Below are 23,102 nucleotides of genomic sequence, written 5' to 3'. Positions count from 1 at the left end.
TGTAGACTGCTTTGGGTAGTATCGACATTTTAACAATATTTGTTCTTCCAGTCCATGAGCATGGAATGTTTTTCCATTTCTTTGGGTCTTCTTCAATTTCTTTCATTAGCTTTCGGTAGTTTTCAGCATACGGATATTTTATGTCTTTGTTTAGGTTTATTCCTAGGTATTTTATAGATTTTGGTGCAGTTATAAATAGGATTGATTCCTTGATTTTTCTGCTGCTTCATTTTTGGTGTATAAAAATACAGCTGATTTCTGTATGTTGAACCTCTGACTTTGCTGAATTCATGTATCAGCACTAGCAGTTTTTGGTGGAGTCTTTTGGGTTTTCCATGTAGAGTATCATGTCATCTGTGGAGACTGGAAGTTTGACTTCTTTGCCAATTTGTATGCCTTTTCTTTCATTTTGTTACCTGATTGCTGAGGCTGGGACTTGCAGTACTATGTTGAACAACAGTGGTGAGAGTGGACTTCCTGTCATGTTCCTGACCTTAGAGGGAAAGCTGTTGGTTTGTCCTTACTGAGGATATTAGCTGTGGGCTTTTCATATATGGCTTTTATGATGTTAAATTATGTTCCTTCTATCCCTACTTTCTTGAGGGTTTTTACCAGGAATTGATGCTGTATTTTGTCAAATGCATTTTCTGCATCTATTGAAAGGATCATGTGGTTCTTATCCTTTCTTTTATTAATGTAGTGTGTCACATTGATTTTCGAATATTGAGCCAGCCCTGAAGCCCAGGAATAAATCCCACTTGATGATGGTGAGTAATTCTTTTCATGTATTGTTGAATTCAGTTTGCTAGTATCTTGTTGAGAACTTTTGCATCATGTTCATCAGCGATATTAGCCTATAATTCTCCTTTTTAGTGTTTGTTTTCTGACTTTGAAAGCAAGATAATGCTGTCTTCACAGAATGAGTTTCTTCCATTTCTATTTTATGGGAAAGTTTGAGAAGAATAGGTATTAGCTCTTCTTAAAATGTCTAGTAGAATTCTCCTGGGAAGCCATCTGGCCCAGGACTTGTATTTTTTGGGAGATTTTTTTTATAACTGATTCGATTTTTTGCTGGTTATGGGCCTGTTCAAATTTTTTGTTTCTTTCTGTTTCAGTTTTGGTAGGGTGTGAATGTCTAGGAATTAGTCCATTTCTTCCAGGTTGTCCAGTTTGTTGGCATATAATTTTTCATAGTATTCTTTTATAATTGTTTAGATTTCTGTGGTATTGTGATCTCTCCTTCATTTATGATTTTATCTGTTTGAGGCCTCTTTTCTTTTTGAGAAGTCAGGCTAGGGGTTTATCAGTTTTGTTTATTCTTTGAAAAAACCAGCTTTTAGTTTCATTGATCTTTTGTTTCTATATTGTTTATTTCTGCTCTAATTTTTATTATTTCCCTTCTTCTGCTGGCCTTGGGCTTTATTTGCTGCTCCTTTTCTAGCTCCTTTAGGTGTAAGGTTAGTTTATGTATTTGGGACCTTTCTTACTTCTTGGGATAGGCCTGAAGGAGCCCTTTGAGAGGGCTTTCCATTTTTTTTTTTCTTGTGGTTGATTTTAAATTTCATAGCGTTGTGATCTGAAAATATGCATGGTATGGTCTCATTCTTTTTGTAACTGTTGAGGGCTAATTTGTGACCCAGTATGTGATCTATCCTGGAGAATGTTCCCTGTGCACTTGAGAAGAATGTGTATTCTGCTGTTTAGGATGAAATGTTCTGAATATATCTGTTAAGTCCATCTGGTCCAGTGTGCCATTCAAATCCATTGTTTCCTTATTTATTTTTCTAGTTAGATGATCTGTCTATTGCTGTTAAGTGTGGTATTAAAGTCTTCTACTATTATGACATCATTATCAGTGAGTTTCTTTATGTTTGTGATTGATGTATATATTTGGGTGCTTTCAAGTGGAGGGCATAAATAATTAAAAATTGTTAGATCTTCTTGAGGGATAGACCCCTTAATTATGATATAATGCCCTTCTTCATCTTTTGTTACATTCTTTATTTTAAAATCTAGTTTGTCTGATATCTGTATGGCTATTCCAGCTTTCTTTTGACCTCTATTAGCATGATAGATAGTTCTCCATCCCCTCACTTTCAATCTGAAGGTGTCCTCAAGTCTAAAATGAGTCTCTTTGTAGGCAGCATATGGACCTTGGTTTTTTGTTTGTTTGTTTGTTTTTGTTCTTTTTTTAATCCATTCTGATACCTTATATCTTTTAATTGGAGCATTTAGTTCATTTACATTCACAGTGATTATTGAAAGATACGAATTTAGTGCCATTTTCTTATCTGTAGATTTGGTGTTTCTGGTGATCTCTTGTCCTTTGTAGTCTTTGTTGCTTTGATTTTTTTTTTCCCCCTCCACTCAGAGTTCCCCTTAAAATTTCTTGCAGGGTTGGTTAGTGGTCACAAACTCATTTAGTTTTTGTTTGGAAAAGTATTTATCTCTCCTTCTATTCTGAGTGACAGCCTTGCTGGAAAAAGGATTCTGGCTGTATATTTTTCCCATTTAGCACATTGAATATTTTTTGCCACTCCCTTCTGGCCTGCCAAATCGGTGGACAGACAGGTCTTCCAAGTCAGTGTACAGGTCTGCTACTAACCTTATGTGTCTACCCTTGTAGCTTAAGAAACTTTTGTCCCTAGCTGCTTTCAGAATTCTCTCTTTACCCTTGTATTTTGCAGGTTTCACTATGCTATGTTGTTGTTTTAGCCTGTTTTTGTTGATTTTGAAGGGAGTTCTTTGTGCCTCTTGGACTTGGATTCCTGTTTCCTTCCCCACATTAGGGAATTTCTCCGATATAATTTGTTCCAATAAACCTTCTTCCCCTTTTTCTTGCTTTTTTCCTTCTGGGACTCCTATGATATGGATATTGTTTCATTTCATGAAATCCCTTAGTTCTCTGTCTCCCCTCATGATCTTGTAAGTTCCTTTCTCCTCTTTTTTTCAGCTTCATTATCTTCTGTAATTTTATCTTTTATGTCACCTGTTCTCTCCTCTGCTTCTTTAGTCCTTGCTGTCACTGTATCTAGTTTACTTTGCATCTCAGCTATAGCATTTTTTAATTCATCCTGACTAGTTCTTCAGTCTTTGATCTCCGTAGCAAGGGTTTCTCTGGGGTCTTCTATGCTTTTTTCAAGCCCAGCTAGTAGACTTATGACTGTTGTTCTAAATTCTTGTTCAGATATTGTTTGTATCTGTTTTGAGCAAGTGATTTCTTCTTGACCTTTCTTTTGGGGAGAATTTCTCTGTCTTGTCATTTTGGCTAAGTTTCTGTCTTAGTGTTTTTTTTTTTTTTTAATTTCTTAATGTTTATTTATTTTAAGAGACAGAGCATGAGCAGGGAAGGGGCAGAAAGAGCTGGAGACACAGAATCCAAAACAAGCTCCAGGCTCCGATCTGTCAGCACAGAGCATGATGCAGGGCTCAAACTCATAAACTGTGAGATCATGACCTGAGCCGAAGTTGGATAACCAACTGAGCCACCCAGGCACCCCTCTCAAAAGAGTGTTTTAAAAGCTTGTTAAGTTTCCTGCACTTGAGGATACTACTATATTAAAAAGAGGTCGTATACTGTCTAGGGACTGGCACTCCAGGAAGTGTTTCTAGTGTATACTGTGTGCACTCTGCCTTTGCATTTTGGCTGCTCTTTGCCACTGGTCAGTCCTCTACATACCTCCTCCTTGTTTGCAGTGGTAGAGTATTTGGACCTTTAACTAGGTGTGCTTTGTTTGTTGAAGTAACCCTGGAAAAAAAAGGGAGCCTGATCTCCCCCTTCCCCCCAAAAAACAAGAAAAGGAAAGGGAACCAAAACAACCAAACAGAGAATCAAAAAACTGTAAGTCTGATTTTCAAAGAAAAAGAGGAAAAAAATAGGAAAAAAAGAAAAAGAGAAGGAAAAAGAGAAGAATAAAAAAGCCTGACCTCTCCCCCCCACCCAAGAAAAAAAAGGAGGAAGGACATTTAGAAGAACAAATAAGGAACTATGAGCCTGATTCCAAAAGAAGAAAAGGAGGAGGGGAAAAAAAGAGTTGTCTTTTGGTGCCTGGGTGGGGTGGTAACTGTGCTGGTCTGGAGGAAGGGCTAGCTGCCTTGGTTCAGAGTCTGTCTTGGCCCACTAAATAAGCAGTAGTCAGGTATGGAGAGGCAGGGTTTGGTGCAGGTGGGTCCCACTTCCACTGGGCGTCGCTCTGTTGCTCTCTGAAGTCTCATTCTGTTGGTGTTGGGGGGAAAAATGGTGCTACCCCAAACTCATCTCCCCAGACCAGGGATCTCAACCCCTGCTGTTCTCGCAGCACTCACAGAATAGCAAGGGAAGTCAGCTCACCCTGTGCCAATATTCACTTGCATTTTTTTCTTTGGCCTGCTGCTGGGATTCAAAATCCAAAGTCTTAATGGACCCACCATGGTGCGGCTCCACTCCCTTACTCTGGAGTAGAGCCTCTCTACCCTGATGATGAAAGGCCTTTGGCTCCACCTGCAGGGTCTTTTATTCTTGGGGAGGCAATAAACCCTCTTTCAGAAGTTCTCCAGGAAGGGGACTGTTCTTCCCCCACCATGCCCTAGAGATTGCTATACCATGCAATGCACTCCTGGGCCAGTTTCCTTCTCCCCAGGAGCACAGGCCACAACTCCACTCCAAAGAAAGTCATACACTTCCAAAACCTCAAGTTGGAGCTCCAAGTACTGTTTGCAAAAAAGAATTGGGACACTCAGTGGTTCTCACTCCCAGTCCGTGGTCCAGAGAGGTTTTCCTCTTGTGCTAACTCGACTCCTCTCTTTCTCTGCCTTTTTTTTCTCTCCACTGAAAGGATTCCCTCCCCTCCCCTGTGTAGCTATTTTTCTCTCCCCCAGTTCACATCCACATACTTCTCCCTTGCCAAGCTGTCTCCCTCCACCTGTGGAGGTCCTTCTGCCATTCTGCAGGCCAATTTCCTGGGTGTTACAAGTAATCTGACCTCAGTACAGCTGTTTTTGAGGGATGAGGAAAGCCCAGGGTCCCATTATTTCTCTGCCATCTTAGTTCCTCTATCTTCTCAATGTTGTTGTTTAAAATTCTTTTCACATATCTGTTGTGATAGTTGATCAGATCACTGTTCTTAATCGATCCTATATCTTTATAGTTTGGGTTACAAGCTTCTTGAGACTATTGATAGTTATGTGCTCTTTTTCTAGAGCACATAGTGCTTGCACACACACAGTTTGGGATGGTATGAAGAAGCCCTAAAGTTAGGGACTTTTGTTTTGTGGTCACAGAACATTCTTCATACTTGGCTCCAAGCCATTTGTGATTAATTAATTGGTGGTTAGAATCTGGTTCCCTTTCTAGAGATTTTCCTTCTATGAAGTTACTCGTTTAGAAGAAGGAAGCAGACAGGAAAGAACTGCAGATAGTGAATTCCACAAGTATTGTTGAACACCAGCACCATTATGATAATTGATGCCTAGCTCCCGCAGTTACTGCTTTGAAGGAGACAACACTTTGGATGTATAAGTTGTAATGTGTTTACTAAAAACTATCCATTTCACTTATCAGGTATTTCCTTATATTACCAATGTAGTTTTCATTGAGTAAATACTGTTCTGCAAACTAAAGGCAAAATGATGTCATGAGAGGTAGATACAAATCACTCATAGTATGTAGCTAAGAGAATGTTGAATTATATTGTTATTTTGAAGTTTATATTGTACTTTCGATGGACAACAAGAAAGCTGCTAAGCAGGTTGATAACAAACGTAATATTGTAAGAGGGAATATTTTATATACTTAGGAAATCAGGCATATAACTTGTATATAATCAGTTATCTTTTAATAAATCATTCTTTTCTGTTCAGTAAGTAAGTCTTGTGCCTTATCAACTCTTCACTTGGTTCTAGTTATTTTGTACCTGGAAGGAGTAAAACTTGTATTTCTTTCAAAGTACTTTGAATCTGTACTTTTTATGCTAATTCACAATGATCCATTTCCTCCAAAAATTAATCTTTCTTTCTATATATAAGGAAGTGGTTATGTTTCTGTGGTTTACAACTTTTTATAAAACTAATTTTGAAGGGATATGGAGAGTTAATGGCTAGAGAGAAAATAATTCTTAAAAGAATTTTGGTAATAGTTTTTTTTTTTAAAGGGCTAGGACTACATAGTTTAAAAACCTACATATGACTAAACAAATTCATCATCTGATTTTTATATTATTTTAGCTCAGAAGTTATGATTTTTATTACCACATCTAGTATTGTCTATTTGCACCATCTAGTGTTTCCAAAGCATTTTTAAAAATACTGTGCTCTTTGTGGTCATCCTTGTAATAATTCTGGCATTAAACACTGTGTGGTTTTTAGTTTGCTAATACTTCTTAATTTGTAATACTTCTTAATTAGTATGCTAATACTTCTTAATTTCATGTTTTAATAATTTTTTTCTTCTGGGTGTATTTTCTTCCTTTAATAATTGAGAATTAATTAGTTTACTTCTTGATTCTTCTGTTGAAGGCCAACCTGAAGCAAACTGTTTCCAAGCCCTAATTTATTAAAATAGGCAGTTTCCTGAAAAATTGTATTACTGGGCATTCGTTATAAGAAAACTAAAAAGTCATTCCTTTTTAGCATACACTCAAGTGTACTTGTCTTACAAATATAGTAAATGGATGTGGCCATGGTGGATGAAACCCATCTGTCTTCCACTCGTTTGTTTTAACTGCTTTATAGCAGTGATTTTTAAACTTGTTTGTATATCAGAATCCTCTTGAAGCCTTGTTAAAACACAGATTGTAGGACTCTACACACAGAGTTGCCGATTCAGTAAGTCTTTGTGGGGTTGGGTGGTGGTACTGCTCTGGTCCTGGGACCGTATTTTGAGAATCACTGCTTTATAATAAGTTTATGCTGGTAGTTGTAAAATGAATTTTTCATTTCAGTTTAATCAGTTAGTAGAAGGTTGAGTAAAGATAGCACAATGTGTAGAGTGTAATACACTAAGACCAGTGAGACTAGTTTCTGGATCACTACTTATCAGCTGTCTGACCTTAATGTTATTATGTAACTCTTCTGATCCATAGTTTTCTCCTCCATAAGATGAGAGTTGTCCTTTGAGGATAAAACTAGGTAACGTGTGGGAAAATGTTTTAAACTGTATATTGCTACACAAATATAAAGTAGTATTGCATTTCTTTAAAAATTTCAACTTACTTTAAAATACTGTGGCTGTATCACATTGTTACTTTCAGTATTTTGATACTTACTTTCTACCTCCCCCCTATTGCCCCTTGTCCTTGTAATCTTGGTTACTTTTTAGTGATAATGTCTTCCATTTTAAGTGATCTCAAATAGCTTTGAAAGGAAACATTAAAATGAATACAGGGTGTGTTGGTGGGACTATAAAAATATAACCATTTTGTGGGATCAGAAAGATAACCATGCAAGCTGAAAACATGTAAGCTATGGTAATAATCAGTAGGGGAAGGGGTGCCTGGGTGGCTCAGTCGGTTAAGTGTCCAACTTTGGCTCAGGTTATGATCTCATGGTTCGTGGGTTCGAGCTCAGCATCGGACTCTGTGCTGACAGCTCAGAGCCTAGAGCCTGCTTCAGATTCTATGTCTTCCTCTCTCTTCTGCCCCTCCTCACTTGTGCTCTGTATCTCTCTCTTTCTCTCTCTCTCTCTCCCTCTACCCCTCCCTCCCTCCCTCAAATATAAATAAGCATTAAAAAAATCAGTGGGGGGAAATTGTAATAATTGTTTTGTGACCTTTAACGATTTCATCAGTCTTTAAAACTTTTTTTTTTTACTGTGGGTTATAAGTATAGGGAAAGGAAAATGTATAACTCCTATTTAGTACAAGGTAATTTAAAATATTAGAAATATTGAAAGTTAAGTTTTTTTTATAAAAATACAATTTATCTAAAGCATTTTGAACAGTACTTGCCTTGTATGACTTAACGGTATGGAGATTAAAAAACATATAGTACTATCTGAGTTAGAGAAACGTTACGTTTAGTATAGCTTGTGTTGGATATGTTTCATTAGACTTTAAATGTGGGCATTTAAAAATAATGGAGTCATAGAATAAAATGGTTCATAGAGTCTTATAAGATCTTTTGAACCATAATGTTTTAGAGCAAAGGTCAGCAAACCTTTTCTATAAAGGGCTTTGCAGGCCAAGAAGAAAAATCAAGGATATTATATAAGTACTTACACACCAAGAGAAAACAGATTTACACAAATTTTTTATTGATAAGATTCAAAATAACCATAATTGAGTATACATTTTGTAATCCTGGCCTAATGAGAATTCTTACAGGTGAAGTAACATTACTCTTCACTGGGTTTCAAAGTTAGTGTTCCCTGTCATCATTTTGACTGCAAATATTCAGCTGTAAAAACTGTCCTTAAACTTGGGAAAATGGGTGCTAGATGGCTTTGGCATGTGAGCGATAGTTGTTGACTGATATTTTAGAATATAAGGGACTTTTGTAATCATCTAGTTGTGAAGTAAGGGTTGTTTCCTAAGGTCACATGGCTGTTTAGTAACATGGTGTTGAACCATAGTGCTCTTTAAAATGTACTACTTCTAATATTCTTAACTAATGTATTATTAACCAGAATACCATATTTCCTACTTATTTTATAAATGGAAATTCACCTTCTACAAAAACTGCTACCTTATCCCTTCACTTCCCTTACATTGTTTTTCTGCCTTCCTTGGATTTTAGCAATACCTCAGATTCTTAAATAATGATGATATTTAAAAATAAACAATATGGTTAAAAATCTTAATGAAAATTTGGGGCACTTAATTTTCCTTTCATCTGTATCGTATTTTTAAGGTGATTTAAATTACTTTTAATTACATATATTGGTGAACTGTACAATTAAAAAATTATTTTTAATATCTATTCATTTTTGAGAGACTGAACGCAAATGGGGGAGGGGCAGAGAGAGGGAAACAGAATCTGAAGCAGGCTCTGCCCGATTTGCGGCTCAAACCCGTGAACCGCGAGATCATGACCTGAGCCGAAGTTGGACACTTAACCGACTGAGCCACCCAGGCGCCCCCGTGAACTATACAATTTTAATAGCCATATACAAATCTTAAGTAGCAGACATTGTGAACTTTTATTAAGTAGTATTTTAAATACCTACAGGTAATATTTTTGTATCGTTTCCCTTCCACTTCTACCCCTGGTAAAATGAAAAGAGCTTTAGCCCACAGAGAACTAAACTGAAATACCAAACATCAGATGCTCAGCACAGAGTAGGTAATGATAGATAAAACTTTATGTATCTATGATAAAGTGATTTGACAAAATCACTTTAGAAAGGGCTTAATATAGTCTCTGGATAACTTAATAATGATTAAGTTACAGGCTAGTAGTTTATAATACCAATTTTAACACATTTGGTCAATATTCAGAGGTACACATATGTAATAGAGTGGTTAAGAAACCAGGATCTGAAGTTAGATTATCTAGTTGTGAAACCTGATTAGCCATACACCCATGCAGCCCTTGAGCAAATTATTTGACCTCTTTGTGCTTCATTTTCCTAATTTTTAAATTTTTTTAAGTGTTTGTGTTTGAGACAGAGAGAGAGAGACATAGTGCAATTAGAGGAGGGGGGGTGGAGAGAGAGGGAGGCACAGAATCCGAAGCAGGCTCCAAGCTTTGAGCTGTTTTAGCACAGAGCCTGATGGGGGTCTCTAGCTCACCGACTGAGATCATGACCTGAGCTGAAGCTGGACGCTTAACCAACTGAGCCACCCACGTGCTCCATCATTTTCCTCATCTTTAAAATGAAGATTGCTGTGAGGCTTATGTTAGTACATTTAAAATGTAATAGTGCTTGGCGCATAGTTAGTTGTCAACAACTGTTGGTTATAATAATAGTAATTATAAATGTTATGTTTGATTTTCCTTCCAAATTTTAAACAGGTTTAAACAATTAACTGGACTCCCCAGCCTATCAGTTAAATTTAAGGGTCTTTTAGTATAGGTAGGCTTTATCTAATTTACCTCATTTCTTATGCTATAAACAACAAAAGGGAAAATTTCCCATTGAATTGAGCATGTGTGTTTTTACAGTGCCTTGTGTAGTCATAGTAGAAAAATTGGTTAAATATCAACACATATGTCCATGGTCAAGAGGTTATAGTCCTAGTGCAATAATCTTGAGATAATTTTAGGAGTGATGTGTTCAGTTTTTTCCTCTCACTGAGCATATGCCTTAATTTTATAACTTGAATACAATATACTTAATACTCTATTCTTAATATTAATCCTTCTGGTTAATGTAGTTACTTGACAAAAAAATCAACAAAAAAAAGAACTACTTTGAGAAAACAAACGCTTTGGGAATTAGTAACCTGTAGTTGTACCTATCCTTATGGTTATTAATATATATTCTTTGTATAGTTTGATAAAATTATATTTTATAAATTAATACATTAAACAGCAAGAGAATTTTAGCTACTGAATTTTCTTTTGAATTTGCATTCTTCCCAACTTCTTATAGGAGTTATGAATTAGTTTACAAAGTTTATAATGAAATTACTTAATGATCTTTCTGTTGTCAAGTTTTCTAACATGTGCTCTTTTTTTCCCCCCCAGAGGAAATAAAAGCGGAAACTGAAAAACAGAGGTTTGTGGGGTTTCTTTTCTTTAGTAAAAATAATTTGCAAACTTATCAGTCTTGGTTAAAATAGTAATACAGTCATCTATATGTGGCACATTTTCTGTATGTGATCTTTATGATAAAATTAATAATAAAAAGTTTTTAAGAAATATAAGCAGAAAGATCTCATAAATATAGGAGGGTATTCCTGAAATACCATAAGATACACTTTAAAGTCTTTGTGTAAAGAATTTGATTCATATTTAGAAAGATTACCAAATGATTATTTTATAATTTAAATACTTTTTCAGTGACTAAATAGCTATTTTAATTTCTTTGATTTTCTTGCATTTAGTTATAGCTCTGGCCATTAGCTTTTTACCTGTAGCAAATCATTTCATTTCCCTGGGCTTTGGTTACCCTCATGAAATACGGGAAGATGGAAGATTGTTTAGCAAAATTCCTTTCAAACTGAAATTTTGTGTTTTCATATGAGTTTATCATCAGTACAATCAATGTAATATTCTAATCATACTCTTCTTTTTCCTTTAGTCCTCCTCATGGAGAAGCAAAAGGTGGATCAAGCACCCTTCCACCAGTGAAATCAAAGACAAATTTTATCGAAGCAGACAAGTACTTCTTACCCTTTGAATTGGCGTGCCAGTCCAAATGTCCCCGTATAGTTAGTACATCTCTTGATTGTTTACAGGTATGTATAAAATGGCATTATCTAAAAACTATTTAATTTGAATGTGTTTCTAAACATTACCATAATTGGTGATTCAGACATTTTCCATGAAAGCCTTGAGTATTCTTTTTGTGGTAAGAAGCCAGATGGTTGCTAATATACAAGAGAGACAGAATAAGTTTCAAAAAGGTGTTTCTAGCTTAAGGGTAACAAAAATCATTAGTTGGCTTAGTGAGACAAATAATCTTTACTTAGTGTTTATTTGGTCTTACTTTCCATCAGTGAAATGCAGGAACCATAGTACTTTTAACCTGCTACTGACTTTACATACATCATTATTTGCAATGATTTTACTGAATGCCTGCTGTTTTATATAAAGCAATAGGTTAATATTGACAGTTTAATTATGCACTGCTGGACTTCAGCTCTGATTTTCACGTATGTCAGAAAAATTCCTTAACTCTTTCATCCTGTTTTACTTAAACAAACGTGTGTGTGCACACACACAGGATTCTCTTAAGATATTTGTAAAATTTCCAGATAGAGGGGTCTTTCTCTCTTCATGTCTTTTCACTGTTTGGGGAATTATATGTATTGAACCAATAATTCAGTGGCTAGGAAAAAACCATATTTATATGATTAGTTCGGGATTTAGATGAAGTTCATTGATATCTAAGGCTTTCCAGGGCTATAATGGATGATGATTGAACAAATCTATGATTTGTTACAGCCAGTGCATGGAAATTGGGTTTTCTGTATGTTCACAGATCTGATGCAGAAAGAGATTGAATCATTTAAATATGTTGATAGCTTTCACAAAAGCAGTATCAATAATGGTTAGAAAGAAAGCAGTAAGCTATTCTGATTCATCAGACCAGATCTAAAGTGTAGCTTTCTCAAAATAGGGCCTGATGGTTTTATTCTGGTTAGTATGTTTCTGTGGTTATTATGAATGTAAAGAATTTTACATGTTTATAGCTAATACACCTTTCTTTAGGAAAAGTTGGTATAGCCTTGGATTTGATTATACTTTAATGTTTTTATGTAAAAAATTTAACATATATTCAATTACATATTATAATTTTAAAGTATATTCAATTAGTATATATATTAGCTTAATTAGGATCTTTATTTTCTTTCTGCATCTTAGAAACTTATTGCTTATGGGCACTTGACTGGCAATGCTCCAGATAGTACAACACCAGGCAAAAAATTAATTGATAGAATTATTGAAACCATTTGTGGCTGCTTCCAAGGTCCTCAAACAGATGAAGGAGTTCAGCTGCAAATAATAAAGGTAATTGATTATATAGTGAATTTGTCATTCATTGTGTGTGTGTGTGTGTGTGTGTGTGTGTGTGTGTGTGTGTGTGTGTGTACATTTTAAAGTTTATTTAGTTTGAGAGAGAGAGCCCATGCCAGCAGGGGAGGGAGGGAGAGAGAGAGGGACAAAATCCCAAGCAGGGGCTCAATTCCACAAACCATGAAATCATGATCTGAGCCAAAATCAAGAGTCAGATGCTCAGCTGACTCAGTCACCGAGGCATCCCTCTATATATTTTTTAAATCAGAAGCCATTTATCTTGGATATATTTGGAAAGGTCATTTTATGTGCTTTCCATCGCTAATAGAGGTCATTTAGTTGCTTTTTAGACCCCATATGAGTGGATTTTGTTGAATGCCAAGAGTTCACTAGTGAACTATATTTCTAGGTCTGTTATTTTGAAGGTCCCAATTTAGGCTGTGGCTCCCAGAGTCTTCCAGAGTATTTTGGTTTCTGGAATGTTTGCCCTACATATTCCGTCTTTTGAGCTTTAGGGTTCATATGATGGTCCTGTGACCCCTCTAAGTTTCTTGTCTACTTCTGGATCTCTTGTAGTCTGCCCTCTAGACCCATGCTTCACCATGTGAACTATTTGTGCATCAGCCTTACTGATTCCCTTGCACCTATTCATTTGCTGAACGTGCTCAGCCAAACTTTCTTCTGGGTTTGTGCTATAATACACCTGGGTGATCAAAATTCTTTAAAGAAAAGTCACTCAGTTGTGTTTTTAGTCTGTTATAAATATTGAAGTCTTAATATGACTGCTAATGGTCATGGTGATATGTTAAGCATCAGTAAAATTTTCTTGTACTTTTAGTACTTTTGAAATCATTTGCATGTATAAAGTGTTTTTCATGTGTAGATAAAGCCTCTCTGAGCCTTTCAGTTTCATAGCTGTAGTCACTTCACAAGTTATTCTAAAAATGCCGTCCAGTCAGTTGGCCTGTCATTTGCAATTTATTTATTTATTTTTTTAATTTTTTTAATGTTTATTTATTTTGAGAGAGACAGAGACAGAATGTGAGTGGGTTAGGGGCAGAGAGAGAGGGAGACACAGAATCCGAAGCAGGCTCCAGGCTCTGAGCCATCAGCACAGAGCCTGACACGGGGCCCCCAACTCACGAGCCATGAGATCATGACCTGAGCCGAAGTTGGATGCTCAACTGACTGAGCCACTCAGGCGCCCCCTGTCATTTGCAATTTAATATCAATCATGGTTTATTTAAAATAAACTCAGTGCTGACTTTGTGTAGTATTGTACAGCATAAAGGACAAAAGAGCCCTTGCTCTTGAGAAATTGCATGTACCCTAATCTGTGAACATTCATACAAAGTTTATTGGGAAATTCACTTAGGATTATTTTAAATGCTTTATTCTAATTTAATCTGATACTTGAATGCTTTATTCTGTGTGTAAACATCTTCACCAACAACAGCAGTACATTTATTTAGTCTGATCTGTGAGAACCATCTCAGAAGAATTTGGAAGTGAGTAAGACAGTGGGTACCCTCCAAAGTTGACAGCCTTATTCAACAGATATGTCATATGAAGCATATGTCTTAGGAAGCATATCTGTGTTCTGCTGGACAATTAGTGCTGTGCATTTTAATAGACTAATAGTTTTATAAAAATGAAACTTGAGTGTTGAAACAATTTAATTGTATAGTTTTCTTGTGTTCTGGGTTTGGGAGGATTATTTGGAAATTATTGCCAGTTGATAATACATATTCAAGGTTAGAACTTCGGTTGGGTGTATACTGAAAATTCTGTTCATGTGTACTTGAAAGTGGTAATGGTATCTAAAAGTTTTAATTCTAATATAAAAATACTCATATTTTTGTGCTGAAATGCAGGATGCAGAAAATTGCTTTAACTGTGTCTTTCTTTTTAAAGGCTTTACTTACTGCAGTAACATCGCAACACATAGAAATTCATGAAGGAACTGTCCTGCAAGCTGTGAGAACATGTTACAATATCTATCTAGCAAGCAAAAATCTCATCAATCAGACGACAGCCAAAGCTACTCTTACTCAGATGCTAAATGTTATCTTTGCACGCATGGAAAACCAAGCAGTAAGTATTAAAAAACAGATTGTAAAGAACACCACAGGTACCAAATATAGAAAAGAATTTAGAGAAATTATAGTGAAATCTTTGGTACTTGTAGAGAAGAATGTTTTTCATTTACAGTTGTACTTTAGTGAAGATTTGTGGTATCATTTTGCTTTGTTTTGAGGTTAACTGACTTGTTTAACTTTGGAAAAATATATTTTTAGTGGTTGACAAGTAGAATTTGAAAGATACTTATTGTCATCCTCATGGAAGTGTTAATAGATTGATGATACTTTTATTGTACTCAAGTTTAGTAGATGAGTGTAATGTAGCTATAATGCTACCTGATTTGATCTATTCTGCTGTAAAATATTTAGTCATTGAGTCTTTCAAAGTAAAATGTGTATCTACATTGATGAAATAAATTTTGGGGGGCTAAGAGATAAGCTAAAGAATCATTTTATGTATTCTTTTTAATTGTTTAGGTCTACATAATTACATATCAACTTCTAACTTTTTTTAAAACTGATTTTAAACTTTAGATATTACAGAGAGATCCCCTTACCCGTCTTTGTTTAATGCCAGTGTCTTATATAGCCATATTATAATACTTGTACATTACTGTTAAATAAACTACAGAGCCTACTTGAATTTCACCAGTTTTCCTACAAATATCCTTTTTTTTGTTTCAAGTTCCAATCCAGGATCTGACAATGTACTTAGTATGAATTTAGTTGTTATGTCTTAGTCTTCTGAAGTTTGTTGTAATTTCTCAATCTTATCTTTGATCATCTTGATGCTTTTGAGGGATACTTAAACCATTTTTTTTAAGGTACCTCAGTTTGCTTTGTCTGATGTTTTCTCATGATTAGACTGAGGTTGTCCAGTTTTTGCTAGAATACCTCTGAAGCGTTGTGTCCTTTTCAGTGCATTGTATCAGGAGTTCATGATGTTGACATGTCCTGTTACTGGTAATGTTAACTTTGATTACTTGGTTAAGGTGGTATCTTCCAGGTTCCTCCACTGTAAAGATCTTGGAGTTACCTTAAAACTGTGTAAATATCCTGTTTCCTTCTTATACTTCCCCATCCCCATTTTAACTATCCTTCGGTGGATCTTGTTGGCAACATTTATTATTGTGGTGTTTCCCTAATGGTGATTTTCTGTTGATCTCTTCTTCTTTATAAACAAGAGTTATTCTTCTGTATCTATTAAAAGAATTCTTCTTTCCTATATATTTTTCAATTTTTTTATTTATATCGGTCTTTACTCATAGATATTTATTCTGTTGGTTATAATTCAGTGCTATTATTTATTTTGTTGTCCAGATTATTCCAGCTTTGGCCTTGTGTACTTTTGACAAGCTCCCATCCTTTTTTGAGTACCTCCTTACTTCCTGTAATCTCAAAATGTTCCAGGCTCATTTTGAATTTTTTCTCCTTCAGCCCTAGAACCAACCACTTCAACAGGGAGTTTTGGCTCCTTCAATTGGAGAATGGTAATTAGAAACCAAAATCTGAGTGCTAGGTGTATTCATTGCTACTGAGATGTTATTGCTTCTAGGCCCTCAGCAGATAGAGCTAGGAAAGATGTATTTGTATAGTCCCTCTTTCACCTAACCCCACACCTATATGTCTATATATTTTTATACTGATACATCTTTCAGTCCAACATGACAGGGTTCATTTCAGCCTTTTCCCTTTACTTATTTGTAACTTCCTGTCTCTAAACAATGAAAAGTATGGCTTTTATTTTCTATGACACAGTATTTGTTGAGTCCTATTATCTACATAAAATAGTTTTAGAATAGTTAACCCATACCACTGTGAGAAGCAAACTTACTAAGTAGATTACAGCATTTATTCTTCTTTTTTTTTTAATTTTTTTTTTTTAACATTTATTTATTTTTGAGACAGAGACAGAGCATGAATGGGGGAGGGTCAGAGAGAGGGAGACACAGAACCTGAAACAGGCTCCAGGCTCTGAGCTGTCAGCAGAGCACGACGCAGAGCTCGAACTCACGGACCGCGAAATCATGACCTGAGCTGAAGTCGGCCGCTTAACCGACTGAGCCACCCAGGCGCCCCAATTCTTTTAGCCTTATAAGATTCATTCAAACTATTGTTTTCTGAAGGTACTTAGGTTCTTTTTTTTTTCCACACTCTTCATGCCATAATGTTAATTCCTTTATACGATGAAATTAATTTATTATTGCTTGTTTTTCCTTTTCTTGGTTAGTTTTAATTGCTTATTTCTTGAGTATGTTAAACAGGACTATGATTTAACACAGCTACACAAAAGGTATACTCAGAGGACTACTCCTTCTTCATCCCTCTGACTCCATTCCTCTTCCCCCTTCTTCCTGCCCCTTGGATGTTGCTAATCTCTTTTGTTTCTAGTTTATCCGTCCTGCATTTATGTAACACAAATGAGCAGATACATGTATGATTTCACATATCCTCTTTCTTACATGAGAGGTAGCATACTATAGTAGTTACATATCACTGCATAACAAATTACCCCAAACTTCAGCTGCTTAAAACTTATCATTTAGCTGCTTATCTCTCAGAGTTTCTGAAAGGCCAGAATACAGTAGTGGCTTAGCTGGGTGGGTGTGGTTTGGGTTCCACATGAAGTTGTAGTTCCCTGCATGGATCACAGTGTGATCTGGTGCTGCAGTCATTTAAAGGTTTCATTGGGCTAGAGAAGACACTTCAGTCTTACTCATTTGGCTTTGGTGAAAGGTCTCAGTTCTTTACTGCCTGTTGTCTGGAAAGGCCTGAGTTTTGTGTGGATCTCATAGGGATGCGCACAGCATGGCAGCTGGCTATCTCCAGGGAAGATGATCAGACAGCAACAAAACAGAAGCTACAGTGTCTACTTTATGATCAGAAGCGGGTACCCAGACCATCCCTGGTACAATGTGGGAGGGGACTTTGCAAGGAAGTGAAAATCAAAAGGAGAAATCATTGGTGACCATCTTAAAGGCTGGCTACCACACATACTATACATCTCTCTTAGTACTTTGCTCTTTTCACTTAGAAGTATGTCCTGGAAATCATTCCATATTACTTTTTAGAGATCATCTTTTTTGTAGGTGTATGGTACTCTGAGATGTGCTGTAGTCTATTCAGTCACTCTTCTACATATTGACATTGGATCCTTTCTAGTATTTTGAAACTACAAATAGTAGTTGTACTGCTTTTTTTAAAGAAATGAATGCATATAATCTTTTATCACTTTTTAATGGCAGAAACATGAGAAAAGTTTTATTGGTTTGACTTGTTCAACAAGTTTTTTTTTTTTTAATAATTTATTTTTTAATTTACATTCATGTTAGTTAGCATATAATGCAACAGTGATTTCAGGAGTGGATTCCTTAAGCCCCTTACCCATTTAGCCCATTCCTCTCCCACAACCCCTCCAGCAACCCTCTGTTTCTTCTCTATATTTAAGTCTCTTATGTTTTGTCCCCTCCCTGTTTTTATATTATTTTTGCTTCCCTTTCCTTATGTTCATCTGTTGTGTTTCTTAAATTCCCATGAGTGAAGTCATATGATATTTGTCTTTCTCTGACTAATTTCACCTAGCATAATATCCTCTAGTTCCATCCACATAGTTGCAAATGGCAAGATTTCATTCTTTTTGATTGCCTAGTAATACTCCATTGTGTGTGTGTGTGTGTGTGTGTGTGTGTGTGTGTGTGTGTGTGTGTAGACTACACACACACACACACATACACACCACATCTTTATCCATTCATCCGTCAATGGACATTTGGGCTCTTTCCATCCTTTGGCTATTGTTGATAGTGCTGCTATAAAAATGGGTGTGCATGTGCCCCTTTGAAACAGCACACCTGTATCCCTTGGATAAATACCTAGTAGTGCAGTTGCTGGGTCATAGGGTACTTCTATTTTTAATTTCTTTAGGAACCTCCATACTGTTTTCCAGAGGGGCTGCACCAGTTTGCCTTCCCACCAGCAGTGCAAAAGAGATCCTCTTTCTCTGCATCCTCACCAATAACTGTTGTTGTCTGAGTTGTTAACGTTACCCATTCTGACAGGTGTGAGGTGGTATCTCATTGTGGTTTTGGTTTGTATTTCCTGGATGATGAGTGATGTTGAGCATGTTTTCATGTGTCGGTTGGCCATCTGGATGTCTTCTTTGGAGAAATGTCTATTCATGCCTTTTGCCCATGTCTTCACTGGATTGTTTTTTGGGTATTGAGTTTGGTAAGTTCTTTATAGATTTTGGATACTAACCTTTGATCTGATGTCATTTGCAAATATCTTCTCCCATTCCTTTGGTTGCCTTTTAGTTTTGCTGATTGTTTCCTTTGCTGTGCGGAAGATTTTTATCTTGATGAGGTCCCAATAGTTCATTTTTGCTTTGGTTTCCCTTGCCTCTGGAGATGTGTTGAGTAAGAAGTTGCTGCAGCTTAGGTCAGCAAGGTTTTTGCCTGTTTTCTCCTCTAGGATTTTGATGGCTTCCTGTCTTAAGTTTAGGTCTTTCATTCATTTTGAGTTTATTTTTGTGTATGGTGTAAGAAAGTGGTCCAGGTTCATTCTTCTGCATGTTGCTGTCCAGTTTTCCCAGCACCACTTGCTGAAGAGACTGTCTTTATTCCATTGGATATTCTTTCCTGCTTTGTCAAAGATTAGTTGGCCATACATTTGTGGGTCCATTTTTGGGTTCTCTGTTCTGTTCTATTGATCTGAGTGTCTGTTTTTGTGCCAGTACCATACTGTCTTGATGATTACAGCCTTGTAATACATCTTGAAGTCTGGGATTGTGATGCCTCCAGCTTTGGTTATCTCTTTCTCTCTCCGTTTCTTTCTTTCTTTCTTTCTTTCTTTCTTTCTTTCTTTCTTTCTTTCTTTCTTTCTTTCTTTCTTTCTTTCTTTCTTTCTTTCTTTCTTTGTTTTTAATTAATATAATTTATTGTCAAATTGGCTTCCGTACAACACCATGCTTGTAGGTGATTCCAAAGCATGTGCTTGTTCCACTAAACCACATTGCCTATCTGTTGAAGCTTAGCCTGAGGGTGGGGTTGGATTGCAAATATAGGTTCTTCACTGCTACTTTGGAAATTGACTTTCTCATGAATGGGCTAAAGTATCAGTCTGAAAATTCTGTTCTGATTCCAGCTGTGCAAATAGTCATGTGCATCATTTTCTTTATCTGTAAAACATGGATTTAGATATGTTTATTATAAGGAATTTTGGCATTGGCACTTTGGGCATTAAAATCTTTTAGTTTAAATATATTTTATACATTCATATAATTAGTTCTGGTGTTTCCACATAAAATGGAATATTACTAAGAAATGTGAAATGTTCTTATTTGACAGAGTATTTACCATTATGGAAATTAACTCTGTGAGAATCATTCTTTTTTCATATATATATAAAATTTATTTATTGAGAGAGAGAGAGAGAGACAGTGTGCACAAACTGGGGAGGGGCAGCAGAGAGAGAGGGAGAGAGACTCTCAAGCAGGCTGCATGTTGTCAGTGCAGAGCCCAGCTGAGAGGGCTTGAACTCCTGAACTCTGAGATCAAGACCTGAGCCAAAATCAAGAGTTGGATGCTGAACTGACAGCCATCGAAGCATCCTGTGAGAATCATTCTTATTCTTTGGTTATGAGGACCAAAAGAGTTGTATCTGAAAGCAATAAAGTGCTAAAAAAATGAAACTCTGTGATTCTGTGTGTTACTGGTTTAGCATCTTACAAGTAAGCCAGTTTTACAGGTGGTATTCTATATATAATAATGACAGGTCTCTTAAACATTTGTTGATATGATTTTTTCATCCTTATTAAGATGACTGGACAGAGACATTTAAGTACTCATTGTGATTTTATTTATTATATGTAATTTTATTATTTTTACTTAAATGACATTTGACAATGTGACATAAGAACATGTTACAGAAGAGTATACACTGAAAATTCCCTCTGACCCTTGTTTCTAATTTGGTCATTTCCTAACCCCCCCCCCCCCCATAAGTAACCATTATCATTGACTATTTTCTTGTGTATCTAGATTTCATTTGTTTATGTATGTATAAGTAAAACGAGTGTGTGTTTTATTTCCCCATCCACTTTTTCCCTCCCTTAGTGAAATTTTGATTTTAGGAAAATCCACTGTTTGCATTAATCCAATTATTATTCTTAGTCTATTAAAATTTATTTCAGTTTTGTAAATTTTGCTTAGGTTATACAGTCACATGATTCAAACACCAAAAATAGTGAAGAGAAGATATGTACTGAAAGACTTTCATCTCTGTTTTTATGTACCAATTTCCGTCCCTCTAAGAAGTAACCACTGTTACTTGTTCTTGTGTGTTTTTAGTATATTTTATGTTCTTTGCTTCTGATGGACTACAATTTCTAATCCCAGAGACAAAATGACACCTTTATATAAAGGATTTATAGTTGAGCATAACATTATCCTTCCAAATTTTAAACAACTTATTTTACTAATATGGGAAACTATTTCTTTCCAGTTGCAGGAAGCCAAACAAATGGAAAAAGAAAGGCATCGGCAGCATCATCATCTGTTGCAGTCTCCAGTAAGCCATCATGAGCCTGAATCACCTCAACTTAGATATTTGCCACCTCAAACTGTTGATCATATGACCCAAGAACATGAAGGGGACCTTGATTCCCATACAAATGATGTGGATAAAAGCCTTCAGGATGATACAGAACCCGAAAATGGATCTGATATTTCCAGTGCAGAAAATGAACAGACTGAAGCTGATCAGGCAACTGCAGCTGAAAGTAATCTTTTTGAGAAGGGGTTGTGGGACATGTTGAGGGAAGAGTGTAGGCATGCATGTTTGGGAAAGAAATGTGGAAAGGGTAATGTGATTTAATGGATAGCAGACACGTGGTTAGTTGTGGATGTTTTCCATCCTAGGTAGTGAATTTAATTGACTTCAAAATACAGGGTATCTATTAATACTATGCATTCACTGGCATCTCATGAGCAGTACAATTTACAGACTTGTTTTGGAGGAGATACATGTTACTAAAGGGGGTCTTGAATGTTTGTTACCATGTCCTATAGGAACTTCACTTTTCTTAAAACAGTTTCACAACAAACAAAAGATCTGTTTATAAGATTTTCTGGAATGTGACTGTAAGTTTTAGGGCATCAATGTGTTACTGGTTCAGAAAATACTATTGTCTAAAAGTACTGAAATTAAGTATAAAAATAGAGTAACCACCTAACATACAAGAATATTTTTATATCCTGATGTATAGTAAGCCCTAAAATTGAGATGTTCTCTGATAGTATTTTTCTGAGTAAATTTATTTGTAAGAGAAAGGTTAGAAGGGGCACCTGGATGGCTCAGTCATTTGAGCATCCAACTCTTGATTTTGGCCCAGGTCATGATCTCCTGATTTGTGAGCTCTAGCCCTGTGTCAGGCTCCACACTGATAGCACAGAGCCTGCTTGGAATTCTCTCTCCTCACTTTCTACCCGCCTCCCCCCCCCCCCCCCCCCCCCGCCTCAACTCATGTGCATTCTTGGTCTCTTAAAATAAGTATTTTTTTAAAAAGAAAAGGGTTGCAAGATTACAAAAATTAAATTACGTTTATTTATTTTACTAATTTGTTTCTCTAAAAATAATCACATGAAGTCATTTTTTTTTTTCCTCCCAGACATTATTTTCAGCTTTAGCTAGTTTATAAAACTGCTAGGGAGTTTTGTTGTTCCCTTTGTTTCTTATTAACTTCCATCAAAAAATGATGGAAATTCTGTTGCCTGTTTACTATGTTTGCATGGAAGTAGGATGGTTAAGTCTTAGTTACAGTTCATCTGAATTCTGTATTTTTCTTTGAGAAAGGACTTCTGTAATATACTTTCAGCCGTTGATTTTTTTCTACCACATCTTTTTTATAATGTAATAGTGGGATGAACATCAGCAGTGGCATGATTAGATGCCTTTTTAATGCTTTTAATAGTGCTTTACTCTTTATTTTAAAAGGGGTAACTTTGGGGTGCCTGGGTGACTTAGTTAAGCGTACAACTCTGGATTTCGGCTCAGGTCGTGATCTCGCGGTTTGTGAGATCAAGCCCCACATTGGGCTCTTGGCTGACAGCATGGAGCCTCCTTGGGATTTTCTCTTTTCCCATTCCTTCCCCCCTCCCTCCCTGACTCTCTCTCTCTCTCTCTCTCTCTCTCTCTCTCTCTCTCTCAAAATAAACAAATGTTTTTTAAAAAGGGATAATTTTGATAAATCTAAGCATTCACAGTACCCAAGCTAATAGTAAATCTATGCTGCTTATATGATCTACATTTTTCTAGCCAGCTCTTGCCAGATTTCACCTACTTTTACTGTGAGCTTGTAAGAGGCTGATTCAAAGGACTGATCTCTAATAAAGCTGGGACTTTATTTCTTCATTTCTTCATGCATTC

At 36.1% G+C, this 23,102-nt stretch overlaps 1 protein-coding gene across 2 annotated transcripts in view; it reads left to right on the top strand.

Moving 5' to 3' along the window:
- Positions 1-23,102, top strand: part of ARFGEF1 (ADP ribosylation factor guanine nucleotide exchange factor 1) — a 147,872-nt gene that overhangs the window by 40,517 nt on the left and 84,253 nt on the right. For both annotated transcript variants that reach the window (XM_011291364.4, XM_045050228.1), the window contains exons 2-6: positions 10,603-10,633; positions 11,159-11,315; positions 12,445-12,591; positions 14,512-14,691; positions 21,180-21,456. In XM_011291364.4, the coding sequence (XP_011289666.2) occupies positions 10,603-10,633; positions 11,159-11,315; positions 12,445-12,591; positions 14,512-14,691; positions 21,180-21,456 (792 nt within the window). The remainder of the gene's footprint in view (positions 1-10,602; positions 10,634-11,158; positions 11,316-12,444; positions 12,592-14,511; positions 14,692-21,179; positions 21,457-23,102) is intronic.

The sequence above is a fragment of the Felis catus genome, chromosome F2, assembly GCF_018350175.1.
Source record: "Felis catus isolate Fca126 chromosome F2, F.catus_Fca126_mat1.0, whole genome shotgun sequence".
Lineage (NCBI taxonomy): Eukaryota > Metazoa > Chordata > Mammalia > Carnivora > Felidae > Felis > Felis catus.
This window is presented reverse-complemented; position numbering and strand designations above follow the sequence as displayed.